General features: G+C 46.0%; 1 protein-coding gene across 7 annotated transcripts in view; it reads left to right on the top strand.

The window, feature by feature from the left end:
* Window positions 1–17,931, top strand: part of ANKRD6 (ankyrin repeat domain 6) — a 210,316-nt gene that overhangs the window by 186,483 nt on the left and 5,902 nt on the right. For 5 of the 7 annotated variants that reach the window (XM_021089984.1, XM_021089991.1, XM_021089994.1 and 2 more), the window contains 8 exons: window positions 1,910–2,008; window positions 3,272–3,349; window positions 7,711–7,815; window positions 9,116–9,250; window positions 9,582–9,767; window positions 10,237–10,389; window positions 12,362–12,475; window positions 13,326–13,452. In XM_021089984.1, coding sequence (XP_020945643.1) covers window positions 1,910–2,008; window positions 3,272–3,349; window positions 7,711–7,815; window positions 9,116–9,250; window positions 9,582–9,767; window positions 10,237–10,389; window positions 12,362–12,475; window positions 13,326–13,452 — 997 coding nt within the window. The remainder of the gene's footprint in view (window positions 1–1,909; window positions 2,009–3,271; window positions 3,350–7,710; window positions 7,816–9,115; window positions 9,251–9,581; window positions 9,768–10,236; window positions 10,390–12,361; window positions 12,476–13,325; window positions 13,453–17,931) is intronic. The other 2 variants (XM_021089998.1, XM_021090003.1) reach the window with 1 other exon arrangement.

Below are 17,931 nucleotides of genomic sequence, written 5' to 3' on the forward strand. Positions count from 1 at the left end.
TCTCTTGTTCTGTAAAGTTCGGTATCTATGCCAGGTAGTGGGGTTTTGAAATAGCGCTGTGGTTATTACATAATCTTACGTGTTCCATGGAAATGTGACTTTCAGTAGTCATTTGGATTTTTTAAAAGTTACCTTGCTATTTATTGATACTTATACCTAAGTGATGCGTTGTGTGGCTCTTCCGAGTTTGGGCACATAAATCTGAAATTAAAAAAAAATCAGATTGTGATTCAGATTAAAAATACCCTATAGAAATTCCTGCTGTGGCTCAGCGGTAACAAATACAACTAGTACCCATGGGGATGCGGTTTGATCCCTGGCCTCACTCAATGTGGTTAATAATCCAGCTGTAGCTCAGATTCCACCCCTAGCTTGGGAACCTCTATATGCCGTAAGTGCGGCCCTAAAAAGCAAAAACAATCAATCAAACAAAAAACCTATAATGGCTGTTTCTGACCCTGACTGCTTGTTAGGATTCAAGGGGAATTAAAACTACCATCCCCACCCCCAAGTAAATATGAACATCTGGGGGTGAGGTCCAGGCAGTGGTAATTTCAAAAGGCTCCTAGCCTGAGTGTGTGGACAAGACTGAGAACCACTGACCTAGTAAAATAGCTGAATTCTGTCGTTCTGCAGTCTCCCCCTGGATTCTTGTTCATCAGATTACCCAGAAACAGCCCTTGCCAACCACTGCTTCTCAACCTGGGTGGCATATTTCAGTCATCTGGGAGCTTCGAAAACTCATCATGCCCAACCCACACTCCAAACCAATTAAGTCCATGTGGGGGGGGGGTAGCTGGCGGGGAGGGTACCAGGCATCAGTAGTTTTTAATGCTTCCCAGCTGATTCCAGTGAGCAGCCGAGGCTGCAAACACTGCTCCAGGACTTCCCCCAACACACACACACAACTGGGTGACTCGAGAATGAAATGGGCTTCTCAGTGGGGAAGAGGGGCCTTGGGACAGCTAGATTTTCATACTTTACTTGATCACTATCTGCCAGGAGTGAAAGAATGATTTCACTTTCCTTATATTGCTCTGACTTTATGCCATTCTGTTTGGGAATTAAAAATAGCATTTGCATTTAGAATTGGCTCACCAAGCTGCATTTGTCCATATCCCTCTTTCAGAGTTAATGGTCTGAAAACATTAACAAAACAAAACAAAACTTTATAGGCTATTTGGTAAGAGGTTGAAAACAGGTGGCGTTAAGTGAACAGATTCTTAGTGACTCCACCCAAACAGAAGACACCGATTTGCAGGATGATTCCCAGCAGCTTTTTCACGTGTCCAAGGGTGTCTGCGGGGTGGGGGTAATACTTCAGGGCCTTCTGTTCGTTCTAACTCAGAAACCAAGGGATTCTCTGTGCATCCCCTGCCTGGGCAGAGGGGCAGGGCCCTCCTGCCCGTGCTCCTGCCTCTGGTAAGATCAGGTGCCACCATTCCCCAAACCGAGGCCCAGCATTACTTTGCCTCCTGCATTGAATCCTGTCCTGTGATTCTGGTACCTCCCTCCTCCCACCCTTAGCAAGGAATGTGGTATTCATGTGTAGTTTATTCAGTTCTAAGATCTCTTTTAAAAGAACCACAGAAGGAATTCCCGCTGTAGTGCCACAGAATCAGCAGCCTGGTACAGTGGGTTGAGGATCTGGCATTGCTGCAGCTGTGGCTCAGGTCGAGACTGTGGTTCAGATCTGATCCCTGGCCCAGGAGCTCCATATACCACGGGGCGGCTAAAGGAGAAAAAAAAAATACAAAAATAAAAGAACCTCAGAACACTTTAGCAAAGGGCCACCTGTCAGTCTCAGATAAATCTTAGTTTGACTTTGAAAAGCCAGGCCATGGGATAAAAAGCCAGATGGGGCCATGCTCAAGTGGGGCTTAGCACATTTCCTTCTGGTTAATTTCAGGCTGGAGACACAGCCCTTCATATTGCTGCTGCCCTAAATCACAAGAAGGTGGTCAAAATCTTACTGGAAGCTGGAGCAGATGGGACCATAGTCAACAATGTAAGTGGAGTTGCCACGGTGACTTCTAAGGCATTTCCCACCCCTTTGGGGCAGCGGAGGCAGGGGAAGGTTGCTGCCGCCTCCCCACCCTGCAAGCTCCACGGGCACTGTTTTGCCCAGCCTCCCTTTGGAGGAGATGCGGTGCACGGACACCGCAGCCCTGAGGCCCGAGGTGGCGAAGGAAGGAGACCCTGGCTCTTAGCAACCCCAAAAGTTACGAACTCTAAGGGCTCATCTTCAGACACGTCAGCAAGCACATCCTGGCATGAACAGGATCGGGGGGGTGTAAGTAAACCAGCAAGTGAATGTTACCAAAAGTGAGCTCCAGGCCTTTGAACAGATGGGCTCCTCTGAAAAATGGCCACCAGCATGATCTTCCTCAAAACTCCAACATCGTCTTTCCTCACCCCTTCACTCTCCTTCTCCCTCTTCTCTCCCTCTCTGACTCTCATCCTACAGCAGGCTCCAGTGCTGACCCCCTTTCTTCCTCGGGGTTGACCTGGGGTCTCTGCGCTCCTGACGTAGTGCCAGCTTGGGGGGATGGGGATGGTACAGTTGTGTGGACTGTCTGGGGAGCTGGGGTGTTGAAGCTTGGAAAGGCTCCCATGTCTAGTCCCCCTTCCTCCTCTCCCTCACAGCTCTAGTACCTAGAAGGGGTGGTACCTCATGGTACCTCTCCAATGATGCCTTGAGCACCTTGCCCTTCCTTTGAATCCCATGGTTATCGACTCTTGGTTTTTGGTCCCATCTCCCCAGAACCTTCATTAGGGCCATAGCTTCCTAATTGTTTTTCACAGTCCAGTTCCTGAGACCCTGCGGCTGGGCCCTCACCTGCCCACCCAGGCATCTCCTCCATTATTCTCCAGGGAACATTCATTGCTTGGCTGGATTTTATGATCCTCTGTGTTTCCTCAGCTGAAATGTTCCTCGGCCCCATCTGGTTGTTTTAGCTCCCTCCTCTCTCTCCCAGGAAGCCCTCCTTGGTGAGCAGTGCCCCCTGCCTTTGTCACCCAGAGCACTTACTGCTCACCTGGTCAACACTCAGCCTCTGTGGCTGTGTCCTCAGATGTGACAAGGGTCCTCCATTGGATGAATGAGGCACAGGAGCAGGGCCATGTCACATGCGGTTGTGTTTCACTGAGCTGTGTAGGTGCTGGTGTGACTGGGGCAGAGTTGCCCGCTCCTAGGAGAGCTATCAGCTGGGCTGTGAGTGTGCAGGGTCGTTGTCCCGTACTCACGGGTCCTCCCCGTGCCTTTCCTTAGGCAGGCCAGACACCGCTGGAGACTGCCCGCTACCACAATAACCCAGAAGTTGCTCTTCTCCTCACTAAAGCTCCCCAGGTAAGATTTATTGCATTTCCCGTTGTGTTCCTTTTGCAGGCCTGCAACCACTTCCTCTGGTTGCGGTCTACTGAAGCCAATTCAAATTAGCTTAACTAGGGGACCGATGGGCTTATTAACCCGGCAGTGGAAAATGTAGGAATCATATGAGCCTCCAAGGTAGCTGGAACCAGAGACTTCAGGCCCAATAGGCTCTTCTTCATAAATGACATCGTCTTCTCTGTGGCTGGAGCATTGTCACAATGAGTTTCTAGGACCATAATTTTCCAACCAGGGGAAAGTTCCAGTTTAAAGCATCGTAGCAGAAGATCGTGATTGGTGGGCTTGGGGAAAATGCCCTGAATAAGTGGGACAGAGGCTGGGCTCTTAAGAAGATGGTGACATCTACTTGACCTCATGGTTTTAAGGGGCATTTCTCAGAGAAAGGTGGGAGGGGGCTTCCATCTGGGCCAACAAAGCAGTAAGTGTCCACTAGAGAGAGTTGAATACAGTATGGTTTTCTTCCCTTTTTTATTGATGGCATATTGACCATCATTCAATTTAAGATGATGACTGATGTCTTACTTGAGTTAGGTTGAAATGAGCTAGATAATAAATTTAATAGTGATACTATATTAGCTGTTTATAACTTTAGCACCCCGAAACAGCTTTGTTGATACTATCTTCCACAGACACTTTTTAAAATATAATCGTGCACACAGTATGCACACCCCTTGTATTCTGCCCTTTGTCCTGACCATAATAGGAAAATGTTCTGCAGTTGTCACAGTTCTTTATCATAATGGAAGCGTAGCATTCTTTTTTGGTTGCTATCTAATGTTTTGCTTAGCATTAAGAAAACAGTTTAACATCTAGGTTATTTCCCAGTTGGAGCTAGTCTGTTACATTAGAGCAAACACTGATAGGTCTTCCACCTTGTTCTGCTCAATATTGCAAGAAGACAAAGTCTCAGGGAGCAAGAGGGAGAGCCCGGACTCCAGAGCGCTGCACCATAGCCCAGTCTCAGCCAGCCCAGGCTTCTGCATGGCCTTTATTCCATTTTGGGTTTTCAAGCATACCCCATATAGCTAGCAGTTTCTGGAAAGAGTTTTAAGATTTTCGCCTTTTGCAAAATCAATCATCCTCTAGCCCATGGAGTTGGTCCCTCTCAGTGGGCTCTGGAAATCTACCGAACCCCTGACAGGTACTCCTCTGGAAAAGGCTCCACCTCTCTCCAGCTGTTTGCAAACAAACCCTCAGCAGAATCACCTCCGGGAAACCCGATAGAAAAATGCTGATCTCTCACAGATCAAAATGGACAGGGTGCTACACAAGCGTCAGAATCCATCACAGTTGCCTGGCATTTCAGCCTCTGGCAGTTTGATGGACAGCCAGCCCCAGGCTCAGCCATAAAAGGATCATCGGGTCCCATGGGGCAGAGGATACGCCTGCACACACAAACTGATGTGCCTTGAACCTGCCTGCTGTTTGTCTTCGAGAGCCTAAGGATTGGAATTCCTAGGGATAAAGCTCTGCTGCAGGCCATTTTCCTATTTGGGTCTCCTTTAGCGTTTCCATTTTAAAATGACTTAAGTGAGTTTTTTCACACCTGTTATGAAAGCAAATAAATAGGATATTTTCTGAAAGTTGTTTTTACATAATTATACATGCTAAACCTTATTTTCACAAAGGAAAATCTTTGGAATGTGCATAAAATTGCATGCATGTTGATCTGTAGTTATAGAAATTGCTTTACTGTTCACTTTGTCTGAAACAAGAAATCCCCGTGCCTTGGCACCTTAGTTGGCCATGGATCTCGATGCTTCACAGCAATACTAAGAGGGTATTTCTTTCCAAGGTTTTAAGCTCAATATTTCCTGATTTCTTTTCTTTTTCTTTTCTTTTTTGGCTTTTTTTAGGGCCACATCCAGGGCATATGAAAGGTCCCAGGCTAGGGGTCCAATCAGAGCTACAGCTGACGGCCTACAACACAGCCATAGCAACGCAGGATCCGAGCACGTCTGCAACCTACATCACAGCTCACGGCAACACTAGATCCTTAACCCACTGAAAGAGGCCAGAGATCGCACCTGCAACCTCATGGTTCCTAGTCAGATTTGTTTCCACTGCACCACAATGGGAACTCCCTTTTTTTCGTTTTTCTTTTTTATTTTTTTGGTCTTTTTAGGGCTGCATCCGCAGCATATGGAAGTTCCCAGACTAGGGGTTGAATCGGAGCTGTAGCCACCAGCCTACGCCACAGCAACACCGGATCCGAGCTGCATCTTCAACCTACATCACAGCTCATGGCAACGCTGGATCCTTAACCCACTCGGCAAGGCCAGGGATCAAACCCCTGTCCTCATGGATATTAATTGGGTTAGTCACCGCTGAGCCATTGATGGGAGCTCAGGGATATTCCCTGATTTCTGTGAAGTGGAGCAGATTGATGATGATCTGTCTGGTGGATGGTATGGTTCTCTGGGAAGGGCTGTAAGCCACGCTAAGTTGTTTTCACTGGCTAATGACATGGTCAATGAAGGGATTTTTTTGTGTTTGAGTTTACTGAGTGTTTCTTCTCATTTTTGATTGATGCAGTTCACAATTCTTCAGAAAGTGAATTTCAGGCTGATTCCGAAGCTGTGTGCTGTTCTAAGTGTCAATAAAGCAGATGAGCAGTGGGCACCAGCTGCTTCCTTCATCAGACTCGACTTCCTACTGAGTCTAAAATTTAGCTCAGGACTGAAGTTCTGAGACCTTTTTGGTCTAAGGACGCTTTTACTTTCTTAAATATTATAGAAGCCCATAAAGAACTTTGTTTATGTGAGTTTATATCTATAAATAGTTACCATATTTGAAAATAAAGTGGGGAAATGTTAAAGATATTCATTTAAAAAAATAAGTCCATTTGTAGTAACATAAATAGCATCATTTTGTGAAAAAGAACTGTTTTTTTCAAAACAAAACAAACATTGAGAAAAGTAACATTGTTTTACATTTTTTGCAAATCTCTTTAATGTCGTAGATGAGAAATCTACTACCTTCTTTTATTTCTATATGCAGTCTGTTGTAATATCATTTATGTAGCTTCTGGCCAACACCACGGTATACTCATGAGAGAATGAACATGAAAAAAGCCAATGTAATATTATGAAAATAATCATAACCTCATGGACCCTGGGTCCCTGGACACTTCAGAACTGCTGGCTGAGGAGATGAGAACACACTTTAAAAATCTGGTTCAGCCGTAGGCAGATATTGTCAGGAATTTTCCGTTTAGGTGGTATCCACTGCCTGTAGAGGTTCTTTTTGTCCTATAATGGTGTCACCTGATTTAATGAAAACAAGACGAAAGTCTGACATCAGGATGAAAAACACTGGGCTGGACTTCACAGAGCCCTTATCTATCCCTATACCAAGACAAGAGAATGTTGTTTTATTGCGGAAAGATAATGTGACCTTGAAAGTGTTTTCACTTTGTGGACCTCAGTGTTTTTTTCTAAGGGGGGGAACCTTGGAACTGGGAGTAGGGGGTCTGGGGGAAGGGTGTGGAGCTGGGCTAGAGACTGAAGGTTTCCACCAGCTTGGAGATCTGTACTCTGTGATTAAACATCTTTGTCAACTAAGTGACTCTTAAGGCCCAGAGGCAGGTGGGAGGCACCTGACAGTGATGGACATTCCAAGGTGTGCCAGCCACCTGCTTTGTCTTGGTTAATCCCATCAACTCCCCATTCTCATGTTTGAGAAGTTAGAGCACAGAGAGGCCAAACAACTTTCCCAGAGGTCTCCAGCTCACTGATGCTGGTCTCAAGTACTCGCCTGTGTCCTTTCCACCTTTCTGCCCTCGAAGGGATGGACCAAAGGCTTCCTTCTGGGGAAAAGATTCCCCCATGTTGGTACCATGGCTCACAGATGCATTTCAGTTATGTTGCAATCAAATTGAATATGACTTGGTTATGGTTTGGCCAAGAGAAAGTCTGATGTGCTAGATCGGGTCCAGTGTCCCAAGACAGTAAGACTGTGCCTGGCACAGAGCTGCCGTGTCGCACAACTCCACGGGACGCTGTCCATATCCTAGTCTACCTGAGTGGTGCTCCCTGGAGTTGAGTGGTGCACGGCCTGCACACACCTACATGGCGGCCCTGGCCCAGCACATAAATGCCTGCTAGCATCATTGTCGTAGACTGTGAGCTCCTCAAGGTCAGCAACGATGTCCTACTCATCTCTGGGTCCCTAAGTGCTCTGCCCAAGATGTAGGAGGCATAGCAGGTGGTCTAGAGGCCCTTGTCTGATGTGCACACTCGGTCCCCCTTGCTCGGCTGGAGGCTCCGTTAGGTCCGCACACACCAGTGGTTTGTAACGATGCCTCTTGCCTCCTTCAGGTCTTGCGCTTCAGTCGTGGGCGAAGCCTGAGGAAAAAGAGAGAGAGGCTCAAGGAAGAAAGGAGAGCTCAGTCTGTGCCAAGAGATGAGGTGGCACAAAGCAAGGTGGGGGGTGGCCCTCCCGCCCGCTTGCAGGGTGGGAAACTCTCCCTGCCTACTCTGGGCCCATCTGGCAGCTGCCAGGCCCTCCTCTGTCTCTCCTTTCCACTGGGTCCTTCAGATCTTCTCCGTCTTTCCTTCTGGCCTCTTGTCTTCCACTCTCCATGATTTCAGGCCACATGCACGTGTGCCACCTCTCTTCCAGCACCCCGTGCAGCTGTATTTACAAGTCCCCTGCACCTGTGGCCTTGTCACTTCCATGTGGACAGCCCTGCTTCTCTGCCACCGCGCCTTCTTCGTGTAGAGCAGTGGTTTTCAAGGGGTGGATCCACTGTGTTACTTAGAACCTTGTTAGAAATGCAGATTTGGGGGCCTTACCCCAGACCCACTGGATCAGAAACTCTGGGGTGGGGCCCAGCAGTCTGTTTGAACAAGCCTCCCAGGTAATTTCAATGGGGATGGAAGTTGGAACACCGCTGGCATAGCTTGCCACCTCTCTTTCCAATGAGGGAGTAAACTGAGGCTATGCTAGCCCATATGGCTCCTCAGTGCAAATGAGAAGAAGATGCCTCCTGGGCAGACCAGCCCAGGACTTGCATAGAGCCCAGGTTGGACTTTAGCTCCTTCTGCCCTGCTCATGTCTTTGGGTAGGTGCCTTTGTGCAGTGAACATCTTGCACAACTGTACATGGCAGCCCTGGAAGGAACCATACCATACCTTTTAGCTCTCCCAGGAGGAAGAAGACTAGGATATAGAGATAACGTTTGGCAACTTTTATGTCCGTTTGAAAATCTTATCAGTTTCCAGGGTTAAGACCTCATAACTCTGATTAAGTTCCTGTGTGTGAATTGTACAAATTAATTTGTAAAAGTTCTCACAAGGACCAGACACGTGATGTTTTCTCATTTCAGAGGGTTCTCACTCTCCTCTATGAATTATGAGGGTCCAAGCTCAAAGAATAAATGGGGTTGGGGATTTTTTTGGAAATGCAGAAGACTAAAAATCGTAAACGCTGAGGTGTTTTGTGTGTGGTAGGTTCCTGAAGTTCTTAAACATAGAATTAGACCCAAGGCTATGTCTAGTTGGCACTTAATAAATAAAGTAAAAGCCAGATAATCAACTTACTTGGGAAAGCACACGTGTTCAGTTAAGACCACCAAGCAGTGCTCCCTGTGTCTGAAATTTGTCACTGGCAAATATTCCCAGGGGGTCCTTTAGTGGATAGAGTCTTGGAAGTTTTATGCTATTATTGAAGAAGGCTGAGGGGTCAAGTAGAAGAGGTTTCTGGGCTTTTTTTTCTCTGTAGGGAAGTGTCTCAGCAGGAGACACCCATAGCAGTGAACAGGCTGCACCCAGAAAAGAAGAGGCCAAAGAAGATTGCCTGTCCGCCTCCCCGGAACCCAGAGCCAAGGACTGCAGGCAGAGAAAGTCCAGGCCCAAGGTCAGGAGGCACGTGAGAGCAGCCAAGAGGGCGGAGAGGCGGGTTGGCCAAGAGCCCCGTGATAGTGTCATGCCCAGCAGCTAAAGAGCCACTTCCCTTGGCTGGCTTGCTGGTTTGGAGCCGGAGCAGAGTTGGGCGTGGCCAGCTGCAGGCACGAGGTTAGCGTGCTGATACACCTCTTTTGATGCCTGGTACCTGGAGTAGAAAGCCGTGAGCTTATTAGTAAGGCGGGGTTCTTCACTGCAAAGCGGGCGAGGGGGGACCCGCTGGCTGGGCTTCAGCCTTGCTGATGTCACAGTGCTCAGGGTGGCAGTCTCCTTGTCTCCCACAGGTGTCGGCATTTTCTGACCCCACCCCACCAGCAGACCAGCAGCCCGGACAGCAGAAGAACACACACACTCACAGTCACCCTAAAAAGAGGCCCAGGCGTCGCTGTTCGCCCCCACCTCCTCCGCATGAGTTCAGAGCATACCAGCTCTACACGCTGTACCGGGGCAAGGACGGCAAAGTGATGCAGGTACCTGCCCGGCCCTGTCAGGGCAGGACTGTGGGCGTAAGTGAGGTGTCTGTGCGACATGGCCCCTGTGGGCTAACCTCCACTTTGACTACAGAAGGCATGTGCTTTACAGATGAACCAGCTGGCCCTCCCCACCTAAACAGTGCAGGTACCCTCCTGCCATTTAGGCCAGGCCAGCAGAGATGTTGTTACAAAGCTTTCTGCACCACCTGTGGTGACTAGATGATCTTGAGGCCCAAGAGTAGATAAAAGCAGCTTGAGGACTGGATGTTAGCGTCTCTGAATCCTCTTAGCACCCACCGGACCAAAGTTTGGCCTCTAGGATGGTCCAGAATCTTGGACGACTGGGATGGGTCTCCTCCACACGTGTGTCCCCCGGGTCTGCTGACCAGCACACGGTGGGTACTGAACACATATTTGCAGAAGGAATGAACTTGGTGGACTGATTGCTTTTTGGCTTCCCGCTTAGGCGCCGATAAATGGTTGTCGATGTGAACCCCTAATCAACAAGCTGGAGAATCAGCTGGAGGCAACTGTGGAGGAGATCAAAGCAGAGCTGGTGTCAGTTCAGGATAAAATGAACACCAAGCTGGGGCATATGGAGAGTAAGACCCAGCACCAGGTAAGAGGTCACTGTCCTCACCGTGGGCTGTCTTGGCAGAAAATGAAATCAGAAACCTCAGCACACACTCCTGTTCTGCACACGCTACCTGAGCATGTCGGGCGGGCTGTCAGGGAGGAGAGGAGGCCTGTGATGTGATTTCTTTAAATCTTTCATGTGATTTCTTTCTTTAAGGCCTGTTAACTTAGAAATCTTTAAGAGCATGTTTAAATTGCTTCTGATGTGAAATGCTTACACAGCATTTTTTATTTATTTATTTATTTTTGTCTTTTGAGGGCCGCACCAGTGGCATGTGAAAATTCCCAGGCTAGGGGTCGAATCAGAGCTATGTCTTTTGAGGGAACCTTCATACTGTTCTCCATAATGGCTGCACCAACTTATATTCCCACCAGCAGTGTAGGAGGGTTCCTTTTTCTCCACACCCTCCACAGCATTTATTTTTTGTAGACTTTCGATGATGGCAATCCTGACCAGCATGAGGTGATACCTCACTGTATTTTTGATTTGCATTTCTCTAATAATTAGGGATGTTGAACATCTTTTCATGCGCTGTATGGCCATCTGTTTGTCTTCTTTGGAGGAGTGTCTATTTAGATTTTCTACCCATTTTTCGATTGGGGTTTGATTTTTTGATATTGAGCTTTATGAGCTGTTTGTGTATTTTAGAGGTTAATTCCTTGTCAGTGACCTGTGTTTTCACAGGACCTCCAAGTAATGCTGACAAAAACTAAGGTTAGAGAACCATTGGTCTAGATGCTTACTTAGGCTCAGGGTAAATCTTTTTGGCAAGAATATTTTGTAGTGAATTGTGTAAACTTCAAATTATATCACATCAGAAAACACAAATGTCAGGATGTCTCATTATTGATAATGCCAATTTGATCACTTGGCTGAGCTGGTAACCACCATCCCTCTCTATTGTAAAGGTATGTTTTCCCTTTCTAATTAATAAGAAATGTGTGATGGATATAGATTTTTAAATGCAAAAAACAAAGACTGTTAAGAGCTTACAAAGTAACACATGTTCATTGGGAAAAACACTCCACATACAGAAATGTTATTATAGTGACACTTTCTCAGAGATCCCTTCCATTGCTATGTATTTTCCCATAGGTCTTTTCTATTATAGATATAACATTACTAGTTTTCACTTTTCAGTGAAAATGGAACTATACTATGCTTGTTTTTATTTTTTATTTTTTTAAATGACCGCACCCACAGCATATGGAAGTTCCCATGCCAGGGATTGAATTCAGGCCACACCTTCAACCTACACTGCAGCTGCAGCAACACCAGATCCTTTAACCCACTGCACTGAACCAAGAATCAAACCCATGCCTCCACAGTGACTTGAGCCACCGCAGTCAGATTCTTATGGAAACTGTGCGCTTTTTTGTTTTTGTTTTTGTTTTTGCTTGTTTTTTTATTTTTTTTCGTCTTTTTGCCTTTCCTTGAGCCGTTCCCGCAGCATATGGAGGTTCCCAGGCTAGAGGTCCAATCGGAGCTGTAGCCACCAACCTACACCAGAGCCACAGCAACGCGGGATACGAGCCACATCTGTGACCTACACCACAGCTCATGGCAATGCCTGATCCTTAACCCACTGAGCAAGGCCAGGGATCAAACCTACAACCTCATGGTTCCCAGTCAGATTCGTTAACCACTGCGCCACGACGGGAACTCCTTTTTTTGCAGCTTTTAAATTCAGTAATATGTCTTAAACATGTAGTTAGTGTGTGCCTCCCAGCACCCCACCCAAGCCCCCTCTTTGGCCTGCATGGAAACAGGCTCAGAAATTCTGAAAAACCAGAATTCCATGAATGCCACACAGAAGAGAGCAGGGTGAGGGATTGGGTTGTACTGGCCTCTGTTGTGCTCCTGCTTAGTAGCCTGGAGCGCCCCCTGGAGTCAGGGCACCAGGGCTTATTCTTAGATCATCAAAGTCCTGCTCACTTTGCCCACTGATTCCTAGATGCGAGTCCTGGACAAGCTGATGGTTGAGCGACTCTCAGCAGAGAGGACGGAGTGCCTGAACCGCCTGCAACAGCACTCAGATTCCGAAAAGCATGAGGGAGAAAAACGACAGGTGAGAACCAGGATCTGTTCTGTCGTGATTCATTACACCTCTCCCCTGAGTCAAGGGTCTCAGACCTATCATTGAAAACTCCCAGGCTGAGGCCCCCTAAAAGCATTTGCATGACCGAATGTACCATTTTAGAATCTGAAATAAAGTCGGTAGAAAAGAAGCTGGAGTTCGGGTCACACTCGTGGCCGAATATGCTGGGGGTGGGTGGAGGCCAAGCAGTTTATCGAAGGTGCTAGGGAAAGGCTGGGCTTTGCCTGAGATCAGTGCTGTGTATTGTGCTCCTGTTGGGCTGTGACTCCGTTGTTGCACAAGATTTGGTTCTAGCCCTCAGGGAGTTTGTGGTCGACCCAGGACAGCAGACATGAAATGTATATTTGCGAGTGTGAGAGTTCATGCTTCTAGCAGCCAGACATGCTTAGTGTGGAAGCCTTGGGAAGCTTTGGGTGTTTCTGCATCACTTAATGAAGATCATAGCTAGCTGTCAGCTTGGGCAGTAGGTGGCTCCTGGCTTCAGAAGGCCATGTGCCCTGTGGAAGATGGGCAGTCCACAGCTTTGGGGCATGTCAAGATAATATCCTATCATAATTGAGAAGTCCATTCTTTTTTTTAATGATTTTTATTTTTTCCATTATAATTGGTTTGTAGTGTTCTGTCAGTTTTCTACTGTACAGCAAAGTGAGCCAGTCACACACACACACACACACACACACACATTTACATTCTTTTTCTCACATTATCCTCCGCCATGGAAAAGTCCATTCTTGATGCTTTAATTCATAAGCCATGTATCCAGTTCTCTTGATTATTTGTATACTAACTTGTGGGGGTTTTGCTTTTTTTTTTTTTTTAGATGTCCTTGGTGGATGAATTAAAAACCTGGTGCATGTTAAAGATTCAGAATCTGGAGTTGAAGCTTTCTGGAGATTCTAGGGCCTCCAGGACTAAATCCACACCATCCACTTGCGAGTCCTCCACAGGTAACGGACATATGGAGACAGCCCTTCCATCCAAAGGGGATGAAAACTCCAGGTCATGTTCTCTTTTGCATCTGAAGGCAGTCTGTGCAATGGGGCTGCGGAAAACTTTGGATTGTAGTGTGAGCTCTGTAGGGGTAGGGACCATACTTTGATCACTACTGTGTACACAGTTCCTATATAGTAATAAAGCACTCCTATTTAAGTGTTCATAAATATTTGAATGAAGGAATAAAAGAAGTGTTGATCAGTGGTGGCAGTACAATGTTTATGGTGTCAGGATGAACCCCAAAGATGAGGCTGAGAAAGGGATGTGTCTTCTCAGCAGGGCACCCACCCTTGCCCCCTTCTTCCCCTTTCTCCTCCTCCTTTTTTTTTTTTGGTCTTTTGTCTTTTTAGGGCCGTACCTGCATGTACCTACAGCACATGGAGGTTCCTGGGCTAGGGGTCAAATCAGAGCTGTAGCCGCTGGCCTACACCACAGCCACAGCAATTCAGGATCTGAGCTGCGTCTGCAGCCTACACCACAGGTCATGGCAACACCGGATCCTTAACCCACTGAGCGAGGCCCAGGATCAAACCCGAGTCCTCATGGATACTAGATGGGTTTGTCAACCACTGAGCCACGATAGAAACTCCCCTTTCTCCTCCCCCTTTTCTTTTTTTTTTCCTTTTGCTTTTTAAGGCTGCACCCACGACATATGGTGGTTCCCAGGCTAGGGGTCGAATTGGAGCTGTTGCTGCCCACCTACCCCAGAGCCACAGCAACGCCAGATCCAAGATGTGTCTGTGACCTACACCAGAGTTCACGTCAATGCCGGATCCTTAACCTACTGAGCGAGGTCAGAGATCGAACCTGCAACCGCACGGTTCATTTCCGCTGTGCCACAATGGGAACTTCCCTTTTTCCTCCTTGATCAGCCTTCTATCTTTGCGCCAACTCTGTGCAGCCTCATTAAACAGCAGTCCGTACTTACATCGAAGCTGCCACAGGTGCTAGATAAGAGCTACTTCGATCAGGGCATCGTTACATTAGCTATAGTGGTTATACTCAATGATGATCATTTGAGGACATTCACAGCCTTAGTAATTACACCTCCATGGGGGGTTTTGATATGTCAAGTGTTTCATGTTACCATAGGCCATCTCTGTATCTGTGGTTTTATCTTCTTTATGCCTGTAATAGTGGGGAAAATAATGGGTAAGTTTTTCATGCTAGAATTAGTAACTTGTCATAAAACTCTGGGTATAGAGAATAGGACCACCTCTCCAAATAGAAGTTAGGGAGTTCCCGTCGTGGCACAGTGGTTAACGAATCCAACTAGGAACCATGAGGTTGCGGGTTCGGTCCCTGCCCTTGCTCAGTGGGTTAACGATCCGGCGTTGCCGTGAGCTGTGGTGTAGGTCGCAGACGTGGCTCGGATCCCGCGTTGCTGTGGCTCTGGCATAGGCCGGTGGCTACAGCTCCGATTCAACCCCTAGCCTGGGAACCTCCATATGCCGCGGGAGCGGCCCAAAGAGATAGCAAAAAGAAAAAAAACCCAAAAAACCCAAATAGAAGTAAGAACCAGGTAATCAGGACTGTGGTGTGGAAATGACCCGGAAGTTAGAGGATGGGGGTATTTAGTCTCATCAATAAGTGTCCAATTCTGTATTAGGACATGTGGTGAGTTGTGTCACCTTTAGCCATCGGGCAGTGGTACCCAGAGCCCATAGTGTAGACTGAGACAGGCTCAAGGAAAGGCCAGCGATGGTTTTGGTTTAGATGCCACCAGGTGGCTAACACCGTAACCCTGAAAGCTCTGACCAGCCAAAACGCTAATCAGGGGAGAAGCTGAGGCAGGAGAGGAGATGTTGCACGTGGTGGGGGATGACTGAGAAGGCTGCCTGTTTACAGGATTCCCAGGACTTGGAAACGCCCGCCCACGTGGAGTAATACTCCACTATGTATACATACCACATCTTCTTGATCCACTCCTCTGTCGGTGGACATTTAGGTTGTTTCCATGTCTTGGCTATTGTAAATAGTGCTGCAATGAACTTCAGAGTACACGTGTCTTTGCGTGTCGTGGTTTTCTCTGGATAGATGCCCAGGAGTGGGATTGCTGGATCAAATGGTAGTTCTATGTTTAGTTTTCTGAGGCATCTTCATACTGCTTTCCACAATGGTTGCACCAATTTACAATCCCACCAACAGTGTACTAGGGTTCCTTTTTCTCCACACCCTCTCCAGCACTTATTGTTTGTAGACTTTTGGATGATGGCCATTCTGGCTGGTGTCAGGTGGTACCTCATAGTGGTTTTGATGTGCATTTCTCTAATACTGAGTGATGCTGAACATCTTTTCATGTGTTTTTTGGCTGTCTGTATGTCTTCTCTGGAGAACTGTCTGTTTAGATCTTCTCCCCATTTTTTGATGGGGTTTGTTTTTTTGGTATTGAGCTGCAGAAGGTGTTTATATATTTTGGAGATTAATCCCTTGTCAGTTGATTCACTTGCAAATATTTTCTCCCATTCTGTGGGTTGTCTTTTCATTTTGTTTAAGGTTTCCTTTGCTGTGCAGAAACTTTTCAGTTAGATTAGGTCCCATTTGTTTATTTTTGTTTTTGTTGTCCTTACTCTAAGCGGTGGATCTGAGAAGATGCTGCTGTCGTTTATGTCAGAGAGTGTTTGGCCTGTGTTTTCCTCTAAGAGTTTTACAGTATCTGGTCTTATATCTAGGTCTTTAATCCATTTGGAGTTTATTTTTGTGTATGGTGTTAGGGAGTGTTCTAATTGCATTCTTTTCCATGTGGCTGTCCAGTTTTCCCAGCACTACTTATTGAACAAGCTGTCCTTTCTCCATTGTATATTCTTGCCTCCTTTGTCATAGATGGCTGTAGGTGCATGGGTTTAATTCTGGGCTTTCTATCCTGTTCCACTGATCTCTATTTCTCTTTGTGCCAGTACCATACGGTTTTGATGATTGTTGCTTTGTAGTATAGTCTGAAGTCTGGGAGCCTGATTCCTCCAGCTCCATTTTTCTTTTTCAGGATGCCTTTGGCTATTCTGGCTATTCTGAGTTCTGTGAAAAATGTCCTTTGTAATTTGATAGGGATTGCATTGAATCTGTATATTGCCTTAGGTAGTATAGTCATTTTGATAATATTAACTCTTCCAATCCACGAGCATGGTATATCTTTCCATCTATTTGTGTCATCTTTGATTTCATTCATCAGTGTCTTATAGTTTTCAGAGTACAGGTCCTTTGTCTCTTTGGGTAGGTTTATTCCTAGGTATTTTATTCTTTTGGATTCGATGGTAAACAGGATTGCTTCCCTAATTTCTCTTTCTGATCTTTCATTGTTAATGTATAGAAATGCCATCAATTTCTGTGTATTGATTTTGTATCCTGCAACTTTGCCGAATTCGTGGATGAGCTCTAACAGTTTTCTGGTATAGTCTTTAGGATTCTCTAGGTATAGTATCAAGTCATCTGCAAGTAGTAATAGTTTTACTTCTTCCTTTCCAATTTGGATTCCTTTTAATTTCTTTTACTTCTCTGATTGCCGTGGCTAGGACTTCCAGAACTATGTTGAAGAGCAGTGGCGAGAGCAGACATCCTTGTCTTGTTCCTGATCTCAGTGGGCATTCTTTCAGCTTTTCACCATTGAGAATGGGTTTGTCATATATGGCCTTTGTCATGTTGAGGTAGGTTCCCATTATGCCCACTTTCTGAAGAGTTTTTATTAGAAATGGGTGTTGGATTTTGTCAAAGGCTTTTTCCACATCTATTGAGAGGATCATATGGTTTTTTTCTTCAGTTTGTTAATGTGGTGTATCACACTGATGGATTTGCGGATATCAAAGAACCCTTGCTTCCCTGGGATAAATCCCACTTGATCATGATGGACAATCCTTTTAATGTATTGTTGAATGTGATTTGCTAGTATTTTGTTGAGGATATTTGCATCAATGTTCATCAGTGAAATTGGCCTGTAGTTTTCTTTTTTTTGTGGTATCTCTGTCTGGTTTTGGTATCAGGGTGATGGTGACCTCATAGAATGAGTTTGGGAGTATCCCTTCCTCTGCAATTTTTTGCAATAGTTTCCAAAGGAGAGGTGTTAGCTCTTCTCTAAATGTTTGATAGAATTCACCTGTGAAGCCATCTGGTCCTGGACTTTTGTTTGTTGGAAGTTTTTAAATCACAGTTTCAATTTCAGTTCTTGTGATGAGTCCATTCATCTTTTCTGTGTCATCTTGGTTTAGTCTTGGAAGATTGTACTTTTCTAAGAATTTGTCCATTCCTTCTTGGTTTTCTGTTTTATTAGTATATAGTTGCATATAGTAGTCTCTTATGATCCTTTGTATTTCTGTGATGTCTGTTGTTACTTCTTTTTCATTTCTAATTGTATTGATTTGAGTCCTCTCTCTTTTTTGCTTGATAAGTCTGGCCAGGGGTTGATCAATGTAGTTGATCTTTTCAAAGAACCAGATTTTCGT

The sequence above is a fragment of the Sus scrofa genome, chromosome 1 (genome assembly GCF_000003025.6).
Source record: "Sus scrofa isolate TJ Tabasco breed Duroc chromosome 1, Sscrofa11.1, whole genome shotgun sequence".
Classification (NCBI taxonomy): Eukaryota; Metazoa; Chordata; class Mammalia; order Artiodactyla; family Suidae; genus Sus; species Sus scrofa.